The sequence below is a fragment of the Triticum urartu genome, chromosome 7 (genome assembly GCF_003073215.2).
Source record: "Triticum urartu cultivar G1812 chromosome 7, Tu2.1, whole genome shotgun sequence".
In the NCBI taxonomy this organism is placed as follows: domain Eukaryota; kingdom Viridiplantae; phylum Streptophyta; class Magnoliopsida; order Poales; family Poaceae; genus Triticum; species Triticum urartu.
In genome coordinates, this window is record NC_053028.1 from 5,813,583 (window position 1) to 5,828,545 (window position 14,963).

The 14,963-nt window shown below is 52.1% G+C and overlaps 1 protein-coding gene across 1 annotated transcript; it reads left to right on the forward strand.

Annotated features, from left to right (window-relative positions):
• The first annotated feature begins 14,420 nt into the window (after positions 1–14,420).
• On the forward strand, positions 14,421–14,963 carry LOC125518034. Its single transcript, XM_048683000.1, has 2 exons — positions 14,421–14,468; positions 14,553–14,963. The coding sequence occupies exon 2, from the start codon at positions 14,583–14,585 to the stop codon at positions 14,961–14,963; it is 381 nt and encodes a 126-aa protein (XP_048538957.1). The 5' UTR covers positions 14,421–14,468; positions 14,553–14,582.

The window sequence follows — 14,963 nt, forward strand, 5'->3', positions numbered from 1 at the left end:
AGCACCAGCCGCCCGGGTATGGGGGGCCCAGCGCCAACATCAGCCCTCCCCGCCCTGGGCCGTCGGCCCCAACCCGTGGACCGGCGTGGTCCACGCTTACCACATGCCGGTCCCACGGGCCCCGGGCATCCTCGGGCCACACCCGACCGGGCCGCAGGCACACCTCGCCGCCACACCCTACTAGGCAGGTGGGGGCGGTCACGCCCCTGGCGGCTACACGCCGGGCTGCTATGCGCCAGGCTTCGCGCCGGGCGGCTACGCTCCTAGTGGCTACGCGCCTCCGCCGGCGTCCTTCGGCTACGCGCCGCCGTCTGCACCACCTCAGCCTGGTGGCTACCAGCTCCCTCCGGCTCCATGGGATCCCACTCTGCTCGCTGCACTTCACTCGGCACCGTCTCCCTCCAATTACGGAGGTGGCGGCGATTGGTACATGGACACGGGGGCTACCGCCCACATGACGTCGCACCCCGGTAACCTTGCCTCTTCCTTTCTGGTCACCACTACGAACCGCATCACTTTTGGTGATGGTTCCTCCGTACCCATTACTCATATCGGTCATAGTTTCTTTTCGTCTAATTCTATGCCTATTAACATGTCTAATGTTCTTGTCTCACCTAACCTAGTTAGAAATCTTGTCTCTGTTCGTCGTCTTGCACGTGACAATCCTCTCACTGTTGAATTTGATGGCCTTGGTTTCTCTGTGAAGGACGCCCGTACACGTATGGTGCTCCACCGATGTGATAGCCCCGACGACTTATACCCGGTGCACTCCGCCTCCACCGCCACCGCCTCACCAGTCGCCCTCGCCGCCGGTGTCGACCTCTGGCACGCACGCCTGGGTCATCCCAACTCCACCGTCCTTCGCCAGATTCTCAAGAGTTTTTCATTTTCGTGTAATAAATTCGATGAGCACACTTGTCATGCTTGCCGTCTCGGCAAGCACGTTCGTCGACCGTTTAGCGAGTCAAACACTATTTCTTCTTTTCCGTTTTAGTTAATCCATAGTGATGTTTGGACATCTCCCATTGAGAGCAACACCGGTTTCATCTATTATCTTGTTCTACTTGATGATTTCTCTCACTTTGCATGGACGTTTCCGCTCCGTCGCAAGTCCGATGTTCTTGCCACTCTCACGGCCTTTTACTCCTACGTCACTACCCAGTTCGGGCGCCCTATCATCGCCCTTCAGACTGACAACGGCAAAGAATTTGACAACGCTGCCACTCGCCATCTCCTCGCCTCTCACGGCATCACCTTTCGTCTCACATGCCCCTACACATCCCAGCAGAACGGCCGCACCGAGCGGATTCTCCGCACTCTTAACGACTGCGTCCGCACGTTGTTGTTTCACTCCAACGTGCCCCCTTGGTTCTGGCCTGATGCTCTCGCCACCGCCACTCTCCTAGTTAACATTAGGCCTTGTCGTCCACGCTGGAACTACACACCCCACCACCTTCTTTTTGGTTCCCCTCCCTCCTATGATGGTCTTCGCATCTTCAGATGCTTGTGTTATCCCAGCACCGCCTCCACCTCACCACACAAACTCGCTCCTCGCTCCGTAGCATGTATCTTTCTAGGTTACCCTCTAACACCAAAGGTTACCGGTGCTACGACCCCGTTTCCCACCGTGTGTACACCTCTCGACACGTGTACTTTGACGAGCGGGTTTTTCCCTTTCATCAGGTGCCTGCAGCAGACTCGGCGCTTCCTGATGGTGCCCCGGATGCGGACTCAATGATGCCCCCGGCGAGGCCTCTCCTGGCTCCGGTGCGGCTCCTGCCGACTCCTCCTGGTGCAGCCTCGGCGCCCCCCCTCGTGGGCCCCTCTGCGGCGCAACCCGCCGCGGCCCCGGCTGCACGCCCCCGGCGCGGCCCTGCATGGCCCCGGGTGGCCCTTCGGCTTCCAGCCCGCCAGGCGCCGTGGCTGGCCCCGTCCCGGCCGGCCCCACCTCGGCTGGCCCCGCCACCGCAGCCGGCTTCGGTCCCGCTGTGACGCCGGGCGTGACGGACTCTTCATCACCCCCGTCCCCCCCCCCCCGCCGCAGCCGACCCGCCTTCCACCGGCATGGTGACGCGGTCCCGCGCCGGCATCCACCGCCCCAGCACACGCTATGCTGCTGACGAGTACGCGTGCGCGGTGTCGACATCATCCTCTCCACCGTCGCCCATACCCTCGTCCGCACGCGCCGCTCTCCGCGATCCACATTGGCTCGCCGCGATGCGCGAGGAGTTTGACGCGTTGCAGCGCAACCGCACCTGGCATCTTGTGCCGCGACCCCCTCACGCCAACGTCATCAGTGGCAAATGGGTGTTTCGCCACAAGACCAACCCTGACGGTTCTCTTGAGCGCTACAAGGCTCGTTGGGTGGTGCGCGGTTTCCGCCAGCGCGCTGGTGTGGACTTCACCGACACCTTCGCTCCGGTTGTTAAACCGGGCACGATCCGTACAGTGCTTCAGCTAGCGGTCTTCCGGGCATGGCCAGTGCATCAGTTGGATGTCTCCAACGCGTTTCTGCACGGCCATCTCACGGAGCGGGTCTTCTGCGAGCAGCCGACTGGTTTCGTTGACGCCGAGCATCCCGACCATGTCTGCCTGCTCTCTCGGTCCCTCTATGGACTGAAGCAGGCCCCCAGGGCGTGGTACCAGCGTATGGCCGGGTTTCTACAACAGCTTGGGTTTCATACAACCCGCTCCGACGCGTCATTGTTCGTCTATCATCAGGGCACTGCCACTGCATATCTACTGCTCTATGTGGACGACATTATCCTGACGGCATCCTCGCCTGGGCTTCTTCAGCAGCTCACGGCTCGTCTACGTGATGAGTTTGCCCTCAAGGATCTTGGAGCGCTGCACTACTTCCTTGGCATTGAGGTCGTTCGTCGTGCCGACGGGTTCTTTCTGCATCAGCAGAAGTACGCTCATGAGCTTCTCGAGCGCGCAGGCATGCTTAATTGCAAGACCGCGTCCACGCCTGTTGACACCAAGGCGAAGGTTTCTGCTTTGGAGGGTTCCCCTGCGCCAGATGCGGCGTTCTACCGCTCCATTGTCGGCGCCCTGCAGTATCTCACCCTCACTCGGCCTGACCTGCAATATGCAGTTCAGCAGGTGTGCCTCCACATGCACTCCCCGCGTGATTCCCATTGGACTCTGGTGAAGCGTATCCTTCGGTATATACGCGGCACTATGACCATGGGGCTCACCCTGACGGCTTCCTCATCCATCGACATGGTCGCCTACTCCGATGCTGACTGGGCTGGCTGCCCGGACACGCGTCGTTCCACGTCAGGCTACTGTGTCTACCTCGGACCTTCGCTGATATCATGGTCGTCCAAGCGGCAGCCCACGGTCTCTCGCTCGAGCGCCGAGGCGGAGTATCGGGCAGTGGCTAACGCCGTTGCTGAGTGCTCTTGGCTCCGTCAGCTTCTTCAGGAGTTGCTCTGTGTGGTTCCCAAGGCCACGATCGTCTACTGTGACAACGTCTCCGCCGTCTACCTCTCCGCCAACCCCGTACACCATCGCCGTACGAAGCATATTGAGCTTGACATTCACTTCGTTCGCGAGCAGGTGGCTCTTGGGAAGGTTCGTCTTCTACACGTTCCTACCACTCAGCAGTTCGCCGATGTCATGACTAAGGGATTACCGACCCCAGTCTTTGAGGAGTTTCGGTCCAGTCTCTGTGTCTCCGGCGACGCTTCGACTGCGGGGGGTGTTGAGCGTACATTGTACACTGCATATGTATAGGACTAGGGTCTGTATTTATACCGTTGTATCTCTCTCTCTCCCCCCGTATATTTGTACATCTTGGGAGACAAGTAGAGGCCGGTCCACCCTGTATCTATATATGTGCACCTTGCACACGATCAATGATTATCGATTCGTGCAATCTCATTCTTCCTAACTAACACCAAGCCATCGATTACGTCGAGAAGAACTAGCTATAGAGAATACAGATCGAGACGTGGCAGCCTCATGAAACGGCGACGAGGCCGAGGCCGAGGCCGACGACATCCTCCAGCTCGACGCATATCGGCCGGGGACATCCTCCAGCTGAATTACAACCCCGACGAGGACGACATCTGGCCGAGGCCGTCACCGCCATGGCACCGAATCGCAGCGCGCTTATCGCCCTCTGCGCGCTGGGTGTCCACCACGTCGCCGCCCGCGTCTCCTCCGAGCTGCTGCTCACCGGCGATTTCCGCCGCCATGTCTTCATCATGTCTATTAGTAGTGAGCTCGAGCTGTGGGCCGCGCTGCTGGCCCTCGTCACCAGCCTGCTAGCGCTCCTGTCCCTCGTCCACTTCTTCGGCAGGCTCCTCCTTGTTGGCCCTCGTCGTCCACGGCAACCCGGAGGGGCGCACGCTGCTCCAGTCCGATCGCTGGCTCTTCCACGACCCCTTCTAGAGATAATCTTGACAACATTAGTGTTTTTCCATATAAAGGAGTAGTACTAGTTTGAGTGAGGTGCAGTACGTGTCCAGGGTCAGAGTCTAGTCCGGCTAGCATTACTATACTTGGCCCTATTGATTAGCATTTGAGTCTAGGCCCTGTTTGTTTCATAAGTCTTAGAACTTTTTTAAGTCCCAACTTATAAGTTCCGAGTCCCTACCTGTTTGTTTACAGGGACTTATAAGTTCCGAGTCCCTACCTGTTTGTTTACACGGACTTATAAGTCCATGTTGCACCGCTGCAACGAGGCTCAGGAGAGGGCCTGTCCGGCGATTGGAGGCACCGCTGCAACGAACTGAGGCAGAAAGAACCGAGGCGGGGGCGGCAAACCGAGGCGGGGCGACGATGGGGCGAGAGGCGGGGCGAGAGGCGGGGCTGCGACGGGGAGGCGACGGGGCGAGAGGCGGGGCGGTGACGGGGCGGCGACGGGGCGAGAGGCGGGGCGGCGACGGGGCGAGAGGCCGGGCGGCGGCGGCGATTGGACCGAGAGGCAGGCGGCGTGCGGGGAACGAGCCTGGAGCGACGCGGGGTAGGTCCAGCCCGGGATAAGTCCCAATAAACTCCTCCCTGAGAGTTTTATTTGATAACTTCTAAATCACCACAATAAGTCCCAATAAGTCCCTTGTGTTTGATTTAGGTGGGATTTATAGGGACTTTTTTAAGTCCCTAAATCAATAAGTCCCTGAAAACAAACACCCCGTATACTTGTATTTTGTGTAAGCTTTGGACTCTAGGCTGGAGTCGGCTTGCTACGTACAAGTGGCTATACCCCCACAAAAAGAAAAACCGCATACATACCATATTTTTCTGATAATGCGGGCATCCATTTTTTTAGAGGGTAGCACATACAGTACTGCAAAATAGTATAATTCCGAAATGAAAAAATTATCAAACAAATAAGTATTCCCTCCGTCCTTATTACATCCGTTTTCCGAGCGGGTGTAATAAGGTCTTACATTATAGGACGGATGGAATACAATATATGCATAAAGAAATATGAGAAGAATATAAATCGGTGTTAACTCATTCACAATCACAGGTAAGCACAAATTGGAAAAGGTATAGGTTGACTTGTTCTGAACAGAGTACGAGTAAATGAACAGCGTACAATAAGGAAATTTTTGCTTGATCCCAATGTCTGTGTACTTCAAATCAGGTGGTGTCTGATTCTCTAGTCCTAGGACTTTTTCTAGTCCCTAGGATTTTTTGAAAAAGACTCTTAAGGAGATGTTTCTAAGGATTTTTAGCAAAAAATCTCAGAAAAGTCTCTCTGTTTGGTTTGTTAGGGATTTGTTGTAGTCCCAACACAAAAAAGTCCCTGAAACCAAACACCCCCTCAAATTATTGGCCCTCGCGTGGTCAAGCGTTACCGGAGGAATACACCCTGTTGTTTTGGAAATTTAAGTCGCTGCATAAGCAACAGTGGGGCAGCCGGTCACGGGAGACACACACGTCAATTCCTTCATGAGGATGCGCCGTTCCATTTGAGAAGATTAGAGCAGAGTAGACGTGCCTTGCATGGAGAAGAAGCGCATGCAGCTGCCTTCATCTCTGACACGCATGTGAAAATGCAACCGTGATTAGTCAAAGTCTCAAAGAAAATGAATAATGGATAGCACCTTATTTTATGCTCGTGCCTTTCTGTGAAAACATCCATGCATGGTCTAACGCGGCGATTGCATCTGACTCATATCTCAGCGACGAGCATCAGGTTAGTCATCAACACCACTGGTGTGTCCACACGGGAGTGCGTCACCGTCGTCGCCATCATATCGGCGCATGGCGTAGGAAGAGGCGAAAAAAAAAAAGAAACACTATACGGTGTTGTCGCCGGCGGCGGCCGTGCTACACGAGAGCGTTGTCTCCACGGGAGGCGATCTCGAACGTATCTTTTCTCGCGTTCTGCCGATTCGAATATCTAATAGCTAGCAATCTTCGTGCCTAGAAACGTGGTGTTACTTCGTTCCTGCGAGAATAGATCAAATGCAACGCTTACATAGCTTTGCCTCGATTTTTCTTTAAAGAAATAGCATGTTATAAACGGAACCAACCCCATATGAAAGGCTTCAGTTTAGCTAGATTTCAGTCGACTGACTTTTCGAGTTTGGGTCAGTCGATCTTCGAATCATGGAAGGAAAAGGAAGGAGAAGGAAGGGCCTCACCGGAGAGAAAGAATGGGCTCGCCGTCATCACCCCATTATCTATCTTAGGGTTCAGGGTGGGGGCGGTAATAGCCGGCGGTGGTGTGGCTTCGCCGGAGAAGAAAACTAGATTGGGGCGGAGCTAGAGGGATGGCCGGGGGCGGCGGCAAGCCTGGCGGTGGGGGGAGGTCGACGGGAGGGCGGGGCGGCGAGGCGGTCGCCGAAGCGCCGCCTGCCGCGGGCGGCGGAGGCTTGCGGTTCGGCCCGACAAAGAAGATGAACAGTGCGCTTTTAGTATGAGGTGGAAGATGATTGCAGATCCTTGGATCAAGATCCAAGGGTTCACAAAGAATCGACTGGTCACAAAAACTATTCAGTCGAGTGACGCGTAGTCATCCCCGAAAGGCTTTGATTTGGGTCAGATGAACAGCAAGCGAGCCTGATTGAGCAGCCTTCAGAGTTCTTACGAGTAAAGTTAGTTTGTGAAATTATGATGGCGCATAGTAGTAACACAACATGTAGTAGCTGGGGTGAAGACTCCTGATGCAATGTTGCGCACCGCCTGACGCTGCCGATTGCATCCCCCTTATTTGTTCCCTCTCAGCTGTTATGAGCCAGTTGACTTTTTTTTTTCTAGGAGAGGATGTATCTCGGTTGCAAATGTTTTCGCTTTCAGTTGTTCATGAATTTGCCATTAGCCTTATGTAAACGTGCCTTATAACTACGGTAACGATTTGCTTCAGTATAATAGAATGTAGCAGGGCGATGAGCTTGTTGATCCACAGAACAAAACACCATGGATGGTGCAACATAGCATCAATAAAGTGCGCCATGACGGCTTCCCCTTAAAAGGTAAACATTGTCATGTGCATGGCGATCAACTCCAGAAGAGGACAACCAATTGATAAAGAAACACGCGCACGTCCATTATTACAAATACTGTAGAACAATACAAACTGACACTCTTACAGTATAGTAATAGGAGCTAGGAGCAAACAGGACGATAAATTACAACCAAGTGCTAGCTAGAAGAGTAGTAGTAGGAGAAGTAGTACCAGCTGCTGCTGTCTTTACCTAATAATATTAAAGGGAGGAAGCTTTCATGGTTCTCCATACGTCGCTTCTTTATATCCGTTGATTTTATGTTAATCATAAAGATTGATGGCTCAGATTTAAAAGTCGATCTACATAAACTCTGGCTATTGCTTGCATATCCGACAGAGTTACTTATGGGCCACGCAGACTCCCGTGTGGGCTTCCTGCCATCTGTGTTATCCGGATGGGAATCCTACGAAGGAGTAATAAAAACTGGTAAGCGAGCGGGGTTCGATCTCCTCACGTTGAGAAGCTTTTCTTCGTTCGTCATTGTCCTAATTCGGTCCTGCAGCCCTACAGGTGCGAGAGCGGATGGAGCGGCGGCTGCACGGACGCGCTCGTGGAGGTGCCAGTATGCACGCCCTGATGCTCGCGTCCTTATTTTGAGCCTCCTTCTCCGTTGTTCAAGTCGAGAGAAAGACAGAGAGAAGAAAAGATTAGATCAAGATCGAGAGATAAATAGAGGTCGATGTTGTTGCTAAGTCGGGAAAGGAAAGAACAAAGGCCACGGGAGAGCGCGGATGGATCGCCTGATCCATCAAGTTAGGCAGACGAGCCGCCGGGAGCCGTGACACGGGGATCCGCATCATGCGCTGGACAACACCGGTCGAGGTCATTAGCGAACGATCGAGGGCGACGGCCGCGGTTCAGGTAGCGTCCATCTCCCGCTCACTCTCCAGCCTTTCCTCTCTCTGTTGCATGGATATCTGGTGACAGCAGCGGCCGTGCTAGGTTTGCGGTGGCGGCGGTTATGCGTGAGAGGCATGCAGCAGCTATGTCCAGCAAGCGTGGTGTACGAGGCATGGTGCACACGCAGGCGGCAAACCATGCTGACCAGCTGCATGCGCGTCTAGCGTCACGTCCATGGTGTGCCTACTTCTCAGGCCACATTAGCCCGATCTTGGGCATCAAGAATGGCAAGCATCTTATTCAAAAGAAAGAGAAAAAGAACGGCATGTTGGGCGCTGCCTGTTGTTTGTAGTTGACTGTGTGTGTTTGCTGGAGCTGCTGCTGGCTACTGCTGCTCGAGAGGGAGAGACAAGGTTCGAACGCCTGCTGATCTGGTCTTATGGAGAAAAAGAGAGACGGTGGAGGAACAGAGAGAGAGAGAGAGAGAGAGCAGAGAGATGACAGACAGAGAGGGCAAAGAGAGAGGCGCTGATTGCTACACATTTAGATAGATGTATGGTGCTTCTTGTATAATGTATGATGCTACTGATTGATGCTCACTTAGATAGAGAACAGACATGTAGCTTGCGCTACTGATTGCTGTTATTGCTACAGTCTCATCACTCAATACTACCAATTTATATTGAGATAATTTGCATCTGTCATCAAGGGAAAAAGACATCACTGAACCATTTGGATTCTAATTTCAAGGTTAAATAATTTTCTGTGTTCTAACTCTCTAGGATAATCTGTAGTTATTTAGCTCATTGCCGTGCCGCAAGTTTCCGACATCGCCGTGCCTGTACACCGTCGACTTCTACTCCACACCGTCCGCCGGAATTACGTTTGACCTGAGGTACATACTACAGTCTAATTTGCATCTGTCATCAGCTACTACTTATTAATTCTATATGTTCTTTAGTATATGCTCTCTGTAAGCTCTGAACAAATGAGTGCCTAAAACGGTCACGACATTGCTTTTCAGAAGAGCAGAGCAATTGTCCTTTGCAAGTTGTAGTGCACAAGATTGTCATTGTAGTACAATTATTCTGGGTGCTATCAGATAAGTATCAGCCACTTTGTTAACATGTAAATATTTAGGATCGTACATCATTCTATTACTGCTGCAGACTGGGGCTTGTGGTTATACATATTCTTCAGTACATGAATATTGATGCAGGAACTGTTGTTCAACTATGAATTAAATTGTACCCCGGCTATGCATTTTTTTATTTAGGGAATGGCTATGAAATTGAAGTAGTACATAAACTTTGGGCTTTCATGGTTTTGGGCCAGGTTTAGGGTTGTTCAAAGTCCTACGCTTTGTACAAGCTGGTATTTATTTATTCACATTGTAGATGCCGAAAAGTTTGTATTATTTGTTCCCCTGTGCTTTCTAATCTGATTTGGTCGAAATTCTATATCAGGAGGATTGATGCTCAGTAGGATATATTTGGAAGGACTAGCACCTTTTAAAATTCGTGAAGCAACATATGTAATTCTCGATAGATTTGTCACATTTCAGTACCATTGTTGTTATCTAATGCTTGAAGTACCTCTCTACGTTGCAATTCAAATTTTGGTGTACGGCTGCACGGCGCCAAACTCCATGCCCTCTTACTTCCACAACGCTGGAATTTTCGGTTACATGACATAGTTGTCAAACACATTGAAAATGCTCTCGGCGATGAAACTAAAAAAAGCAAAGGAAATCATTTAACATATTCAGTGAATATTATTCATAGCCTCCGCAGTTATGTGTATTCCTATGGATGATCTCACAAAATTGTTGTTTATCCCCCATTGCAATGCACGGGTTCTTTAGCTAGGCACAGTGTGTGTTGTTGTAAATAGATAGATGTGCGCATTATTTGCATTACATTTGTTTTTTCCCGTTACAACGCATGGGCATGTTTGCTAGTGAAATCTTAAAGGACACAAACAGGGGAGCTTGACCGGCCAAATCCATGGATGGATCACAGCCAGACAACCAGCTAGACTCTAAAATGCAGGGAAATGAAACGGAGGTCTCAATGCATATGATTAATTAGATTCGTGAGCAGTGCTGGTGCCGCATGAGGTAGGGCAGAAAGCATCAAAGAACTCGACCGGGTACCGCTCCGCGAACTTGTCACGGATCTCACACAGGCAACTCATCAAATCTTCAGATAATATTCCACAGCAGATCTGGATTATAGGAGCATAGGGCTTACCACCGTCGATTTCTCTGACATAGAAATCTCCAGGGAAATCTCCTTGGGGGCAGGACGATGCTTCCGCCGGCGTCAGCGCCAGGGCCGCCGCTGCACGGGTGGACTTCACGGTGGCCTCTTTATAGAGCTAGATCTACCACTGTCCAGTCCACAGCGAGCATTTTCTTTTTTGCAAGCCATTTTTTTGGTCAAAATCACATGGAGCACCGTGATGCAGCACCGTGTTATTCTACTAAGCGCATGCATCGCGCGGGAGCCTTTGTTTTTACTTGATGGTATTTTTGGGGGGAGATGCTAATTAGTCCATGGCTCGCCATCGATCAGTACATCATTAATACTCTACTTGCCAGATCGAGGTGCCAATGCAGAACCTCCCCCTCTCCCATTCTATCCCTCGATCGGAGATCTGCTTGCCCCCTTGGAGATCTGTCACTTTCTTTTTACTTTTTGGTTGTGCACCGATCGGGATGCTTGTTGTTTTGAAACTTAAAACAGTGTATATATTGTAGTTTCGACATTCTTCTCTGTTTTTATTTAACAAGCATCACTATTAGATTCTCGTTCCTTGCCAAGTACCATTAGTACTCGGCGAAGTCAACAAGTTCTACGATATACCCGTTCCCTACAGCCGCCGCCTCCCTAAAAACTAGGGTTTCTCTGCCTCACGCCGGCGTCGCCGCCGATCTGCCTCGCCATGCCAAGTACCATGAGTACTCGGCGAAGTCAACGAGTTCTACAATATATCCGTTCCCTACGGCCGCCGCCTCCCCAAAAACTAGGATTTCTCTGCCTCACGCCGGCGTCGCCGCCGGTCCGCCTCGCCTCTGGTGACCTTAGGGTCATAGGAGCGGATTGGATCCCGGTCCGTGCCGGCAGGAGGGCTCCTTTTTTACAGCTTTCTTCGAGTTTTGTTAAAGTTTGTGTCCTTAGGAAGACAAGACGACAACGGCTCCCTGAAGATGGAATAAAGTTCTCCCCGCCTAACCCCCGTTCCGGTGGTGCATCTAGCATGGTAGGTGGGTGTGTGGAGATGTGTCTCCGGCGGATCTGTCTTTGATGGATTTGCTCGGATCTGGTCGTCATTCGTCTATGTTCGAGTGTCTTCAGATTGGATCATTTTGATCTACGCAACTCTTCATCGGCGTTGGTTGTTGTTCTATTGCGTTGGTCCTATAAGGCCTTAGCACGATGACTTATCTGTTGTCTACTACAACAAGTTTTACCCGGCTCCGGTGAGGGATGGGCGATGACAGTGGCGTGCCTTCGGCTCGCTTCAGTGTTTGAAGTCGTATCTAGGTGGTCTAGGATCTGGATATAATTTTTATTATTTCTAGTGTTCGTTGTACTACCATGATTGAAAATGAATAGATCAGAAAGTTTCTTGCAAAAAAGGTACTCTGCGAAGTCCCATATCCGCTCGGCAATAGGTTCTTGGCATACACCTTTTTTGCAAAGTGGGATTCACTGAGTGATTTATGTCAGGTACTCGGCAAAGACTTCACCGAGTTTTAGATGAACATACCCGGTAAAATAAAGTGGGTTGACAGCTATCAAACGGAGATGACGCTACACATGGCGGGCGCTTTGCAGAGTACATGTGTCATGATACTCGACAAAGGCTTTGCGGGAGCATGCCACATGTTCTTTTAGCTCACTACCAGAAAAACAGGGTTTGCCGACGGCCAAATCTATGCCGACGGCGCCCGTCGGCATCGCCGCACCTATGCCGACGGCAAAGGATGGGCCGTAGGCGTAGAAAAGCCGTCGGCATACATTGATCTATGCCGACGGCGCCGTCGGCATAGACGTGGCCGTCGGGACCGCCCGAGATAAGCCTACGGCTCCCGTCGGCATAGGACAGGCCGTCGGCATATCCCGGGCCCAACTCCCTGGTCAGTGCTGACGCTTGACGGCGTTTATCCTACGCCGACGGGCGGTAACGGCGGCCGTCGGCATATCTGTGGCAGAGGTATGCCTACGGCGTAGCCGTCGGCATAGGCCCCTCTGCCACGTCAACGATCCGTATGACACACCACATCATCGATCTGTGTGTGCACAGATATGCCGACGGCCCCGTCGTCGGCATATGTTTACTTTACTTAATTTTCTATATTATCTGTGGCAGAGGTATGCCTACGGCACGGCCGTCGGCATAGGCCCCTTCGCCACGTCATCGATCCGTGTGCCACGCCCCGTCATCGATCCGCGGGATAACCTGCGTGTGTGCACAGATATGCCGACGGCCTTGCCGTCGGCATACATATATTTTACTTTATTTTTTTATTTTTACTTTGTTCTGTTATTTTTACTTTATTTTAGTTTTTGTTTTTGCATAAGATAATTATGCCTTATCTAAAAAAACATTCCCGATGGTATATCGATTGCCGCCCCCCGTTACGAACGTCGCTATCGCCGTGTCACGGAGGGGGTAAACGGACGCGTGGGGTCTACACGGAGGGGATCTTGCTGTGGGTCTAGCCCGGATGTTGCTCCAAACTATTTCTATGGGCTGACCTAACACAACCGGGTGGGGAGGTCCACTGGTCAAAGCCCGTCCGTGCAAAGTCAAAGGGCTAGATCGCGTGGTCAATCGCTACAGGGTTAGGCGGGACGGGGGCCCTGGGGGGAGGGGTAGCAATGCCACCGGAGCATGGCACCGGGCCCTCATACATGCGGGGTGGTGTGGTGGCATGTCTGAAGAGGCGGCACGCGTGTCCGGGGTGTGCCCCCCCTCACGGACGGCGCCGCCGCCGGCACCTGGAGGGGGGAAACGGACGCGTGGGGTCTACACGGAGGGGATCTTGCTGTGGGTCTGGCCCGGATGTTGCTCCAGAGTGTTTGCATGGGGGAGGGGGAGGGGGAGGCAGGCGAGGAGGAGGGTGGTGGCGGGGATGATGGTGGTGACGGGAAGGGGGTTGACACGAAGGGGTGGCTGCGTGGCAACGCAAAGCTACCAAAGCAGGTTCCTGCTACTGAGGAGCGGAAGTGGCTCATTGAGCCCACGGGAAAAGAGTAAGTGGTTCATTATGTTGCTTGTCACATGCTTATTCCGGTTGTTATTTATTTTTCTTGTCACATGCTAATAGTTCATTCTTTTGCAGCAACTGGATATATTCTAAACGGGTCCGTATTCCCAACGGCCTCATCACCGTCTTGCTGAAGTTATATTGGCCGGGGTTGTACTGTCCTGATCCAGTCAGGCAGCCGGACCGTCGGGTTTTGGCCACGAGCTGGGACCACTGGGAAGCGGCCCGCCACGCGGACCATGAGACCCATGCCAAGGCCGTGATCACTACTTTCTGGGTGAGTTCTCTTCAGAAACACAAGTCCATTCTAGTTTCATGAATGATTTAACTCATGGCTTCTCCCATTCTTGTTTCATGCATGATTGTAGAAATTCTATCGAGTTCTTCCGGAGCACAGGGCTAGAGCGGACCAGATCGTGCTGCGCCAATGCAAGAAGAAGGCCCGCCAGATGCAGTACGAGGTGCGCTATGTGGCCATCTCCACATACTACCACGACTATCTTGGTGTGAAGATGACCAAGGAAGAAGCGCGGAGGATGGGCATTACCTTGGAGAGGCCCGAGTTCTTGGTGGTAAGTATAAAAGATTTTTCATTATGCTTTCATTATGCTTTCATTACCTTGTGGTACATTATGCTTTATGCTTTATGCTTCCATAACACCAATTTGGACACACCTACATGCCATTATGCTTTTATTATGTAGGTGTGTCCAAATTGGTGTTATGGAAAAGACGAGTCCTGGGCGGCATTGGTGGATCTTTGGTGTGATGAGGCTGGAGCCTGGGCGGCTATGAGAACCCAAAATAAGGCTAACCGAGGGACGGAGGGAGTACATGCTCAGGGAAACCGAAACCACTATCTCCACAAGGCAGTTAATGTATGACTAACCCCATTAAACATTCTTCTTCTTCTATTTACCATCACTTTCTTATGTATGACTAACCTCTGTTTGGTGGTGCAGGAGGAGAAACTGAAGCGGCCGCTCTCACACATGCAGGCGTGGGAGATCGCCCATACGCGGAAGGACCCCAAGCCTGGCGAGCCCAAGTACTACGGCAAGAAGACCGAAGGGAGGAAGAAGGCCTACTCCGAAGCGTATCTGGAGTTACATCCTGACACACCTGACCCCATTGCGGCGCCTCTGGACGACATGGCGGTGGTGAGGATGGGGCCCAAGGAGCACGGTCGGGATGCGGTTCTCGATGCTGTGATCACTCCTAGTATCTCCTACACACAGCTTCGTCGGATCGACCCGAGCCTGAGCCAGCGCACGAGCCAGCCAGTGACTAGTACACAGTCCCTCTTTCAGGAGCAACAATCTATAATTATTTTCCCTCTTATCTTCATTTCTCACTTCATTTTCCGCATTTAG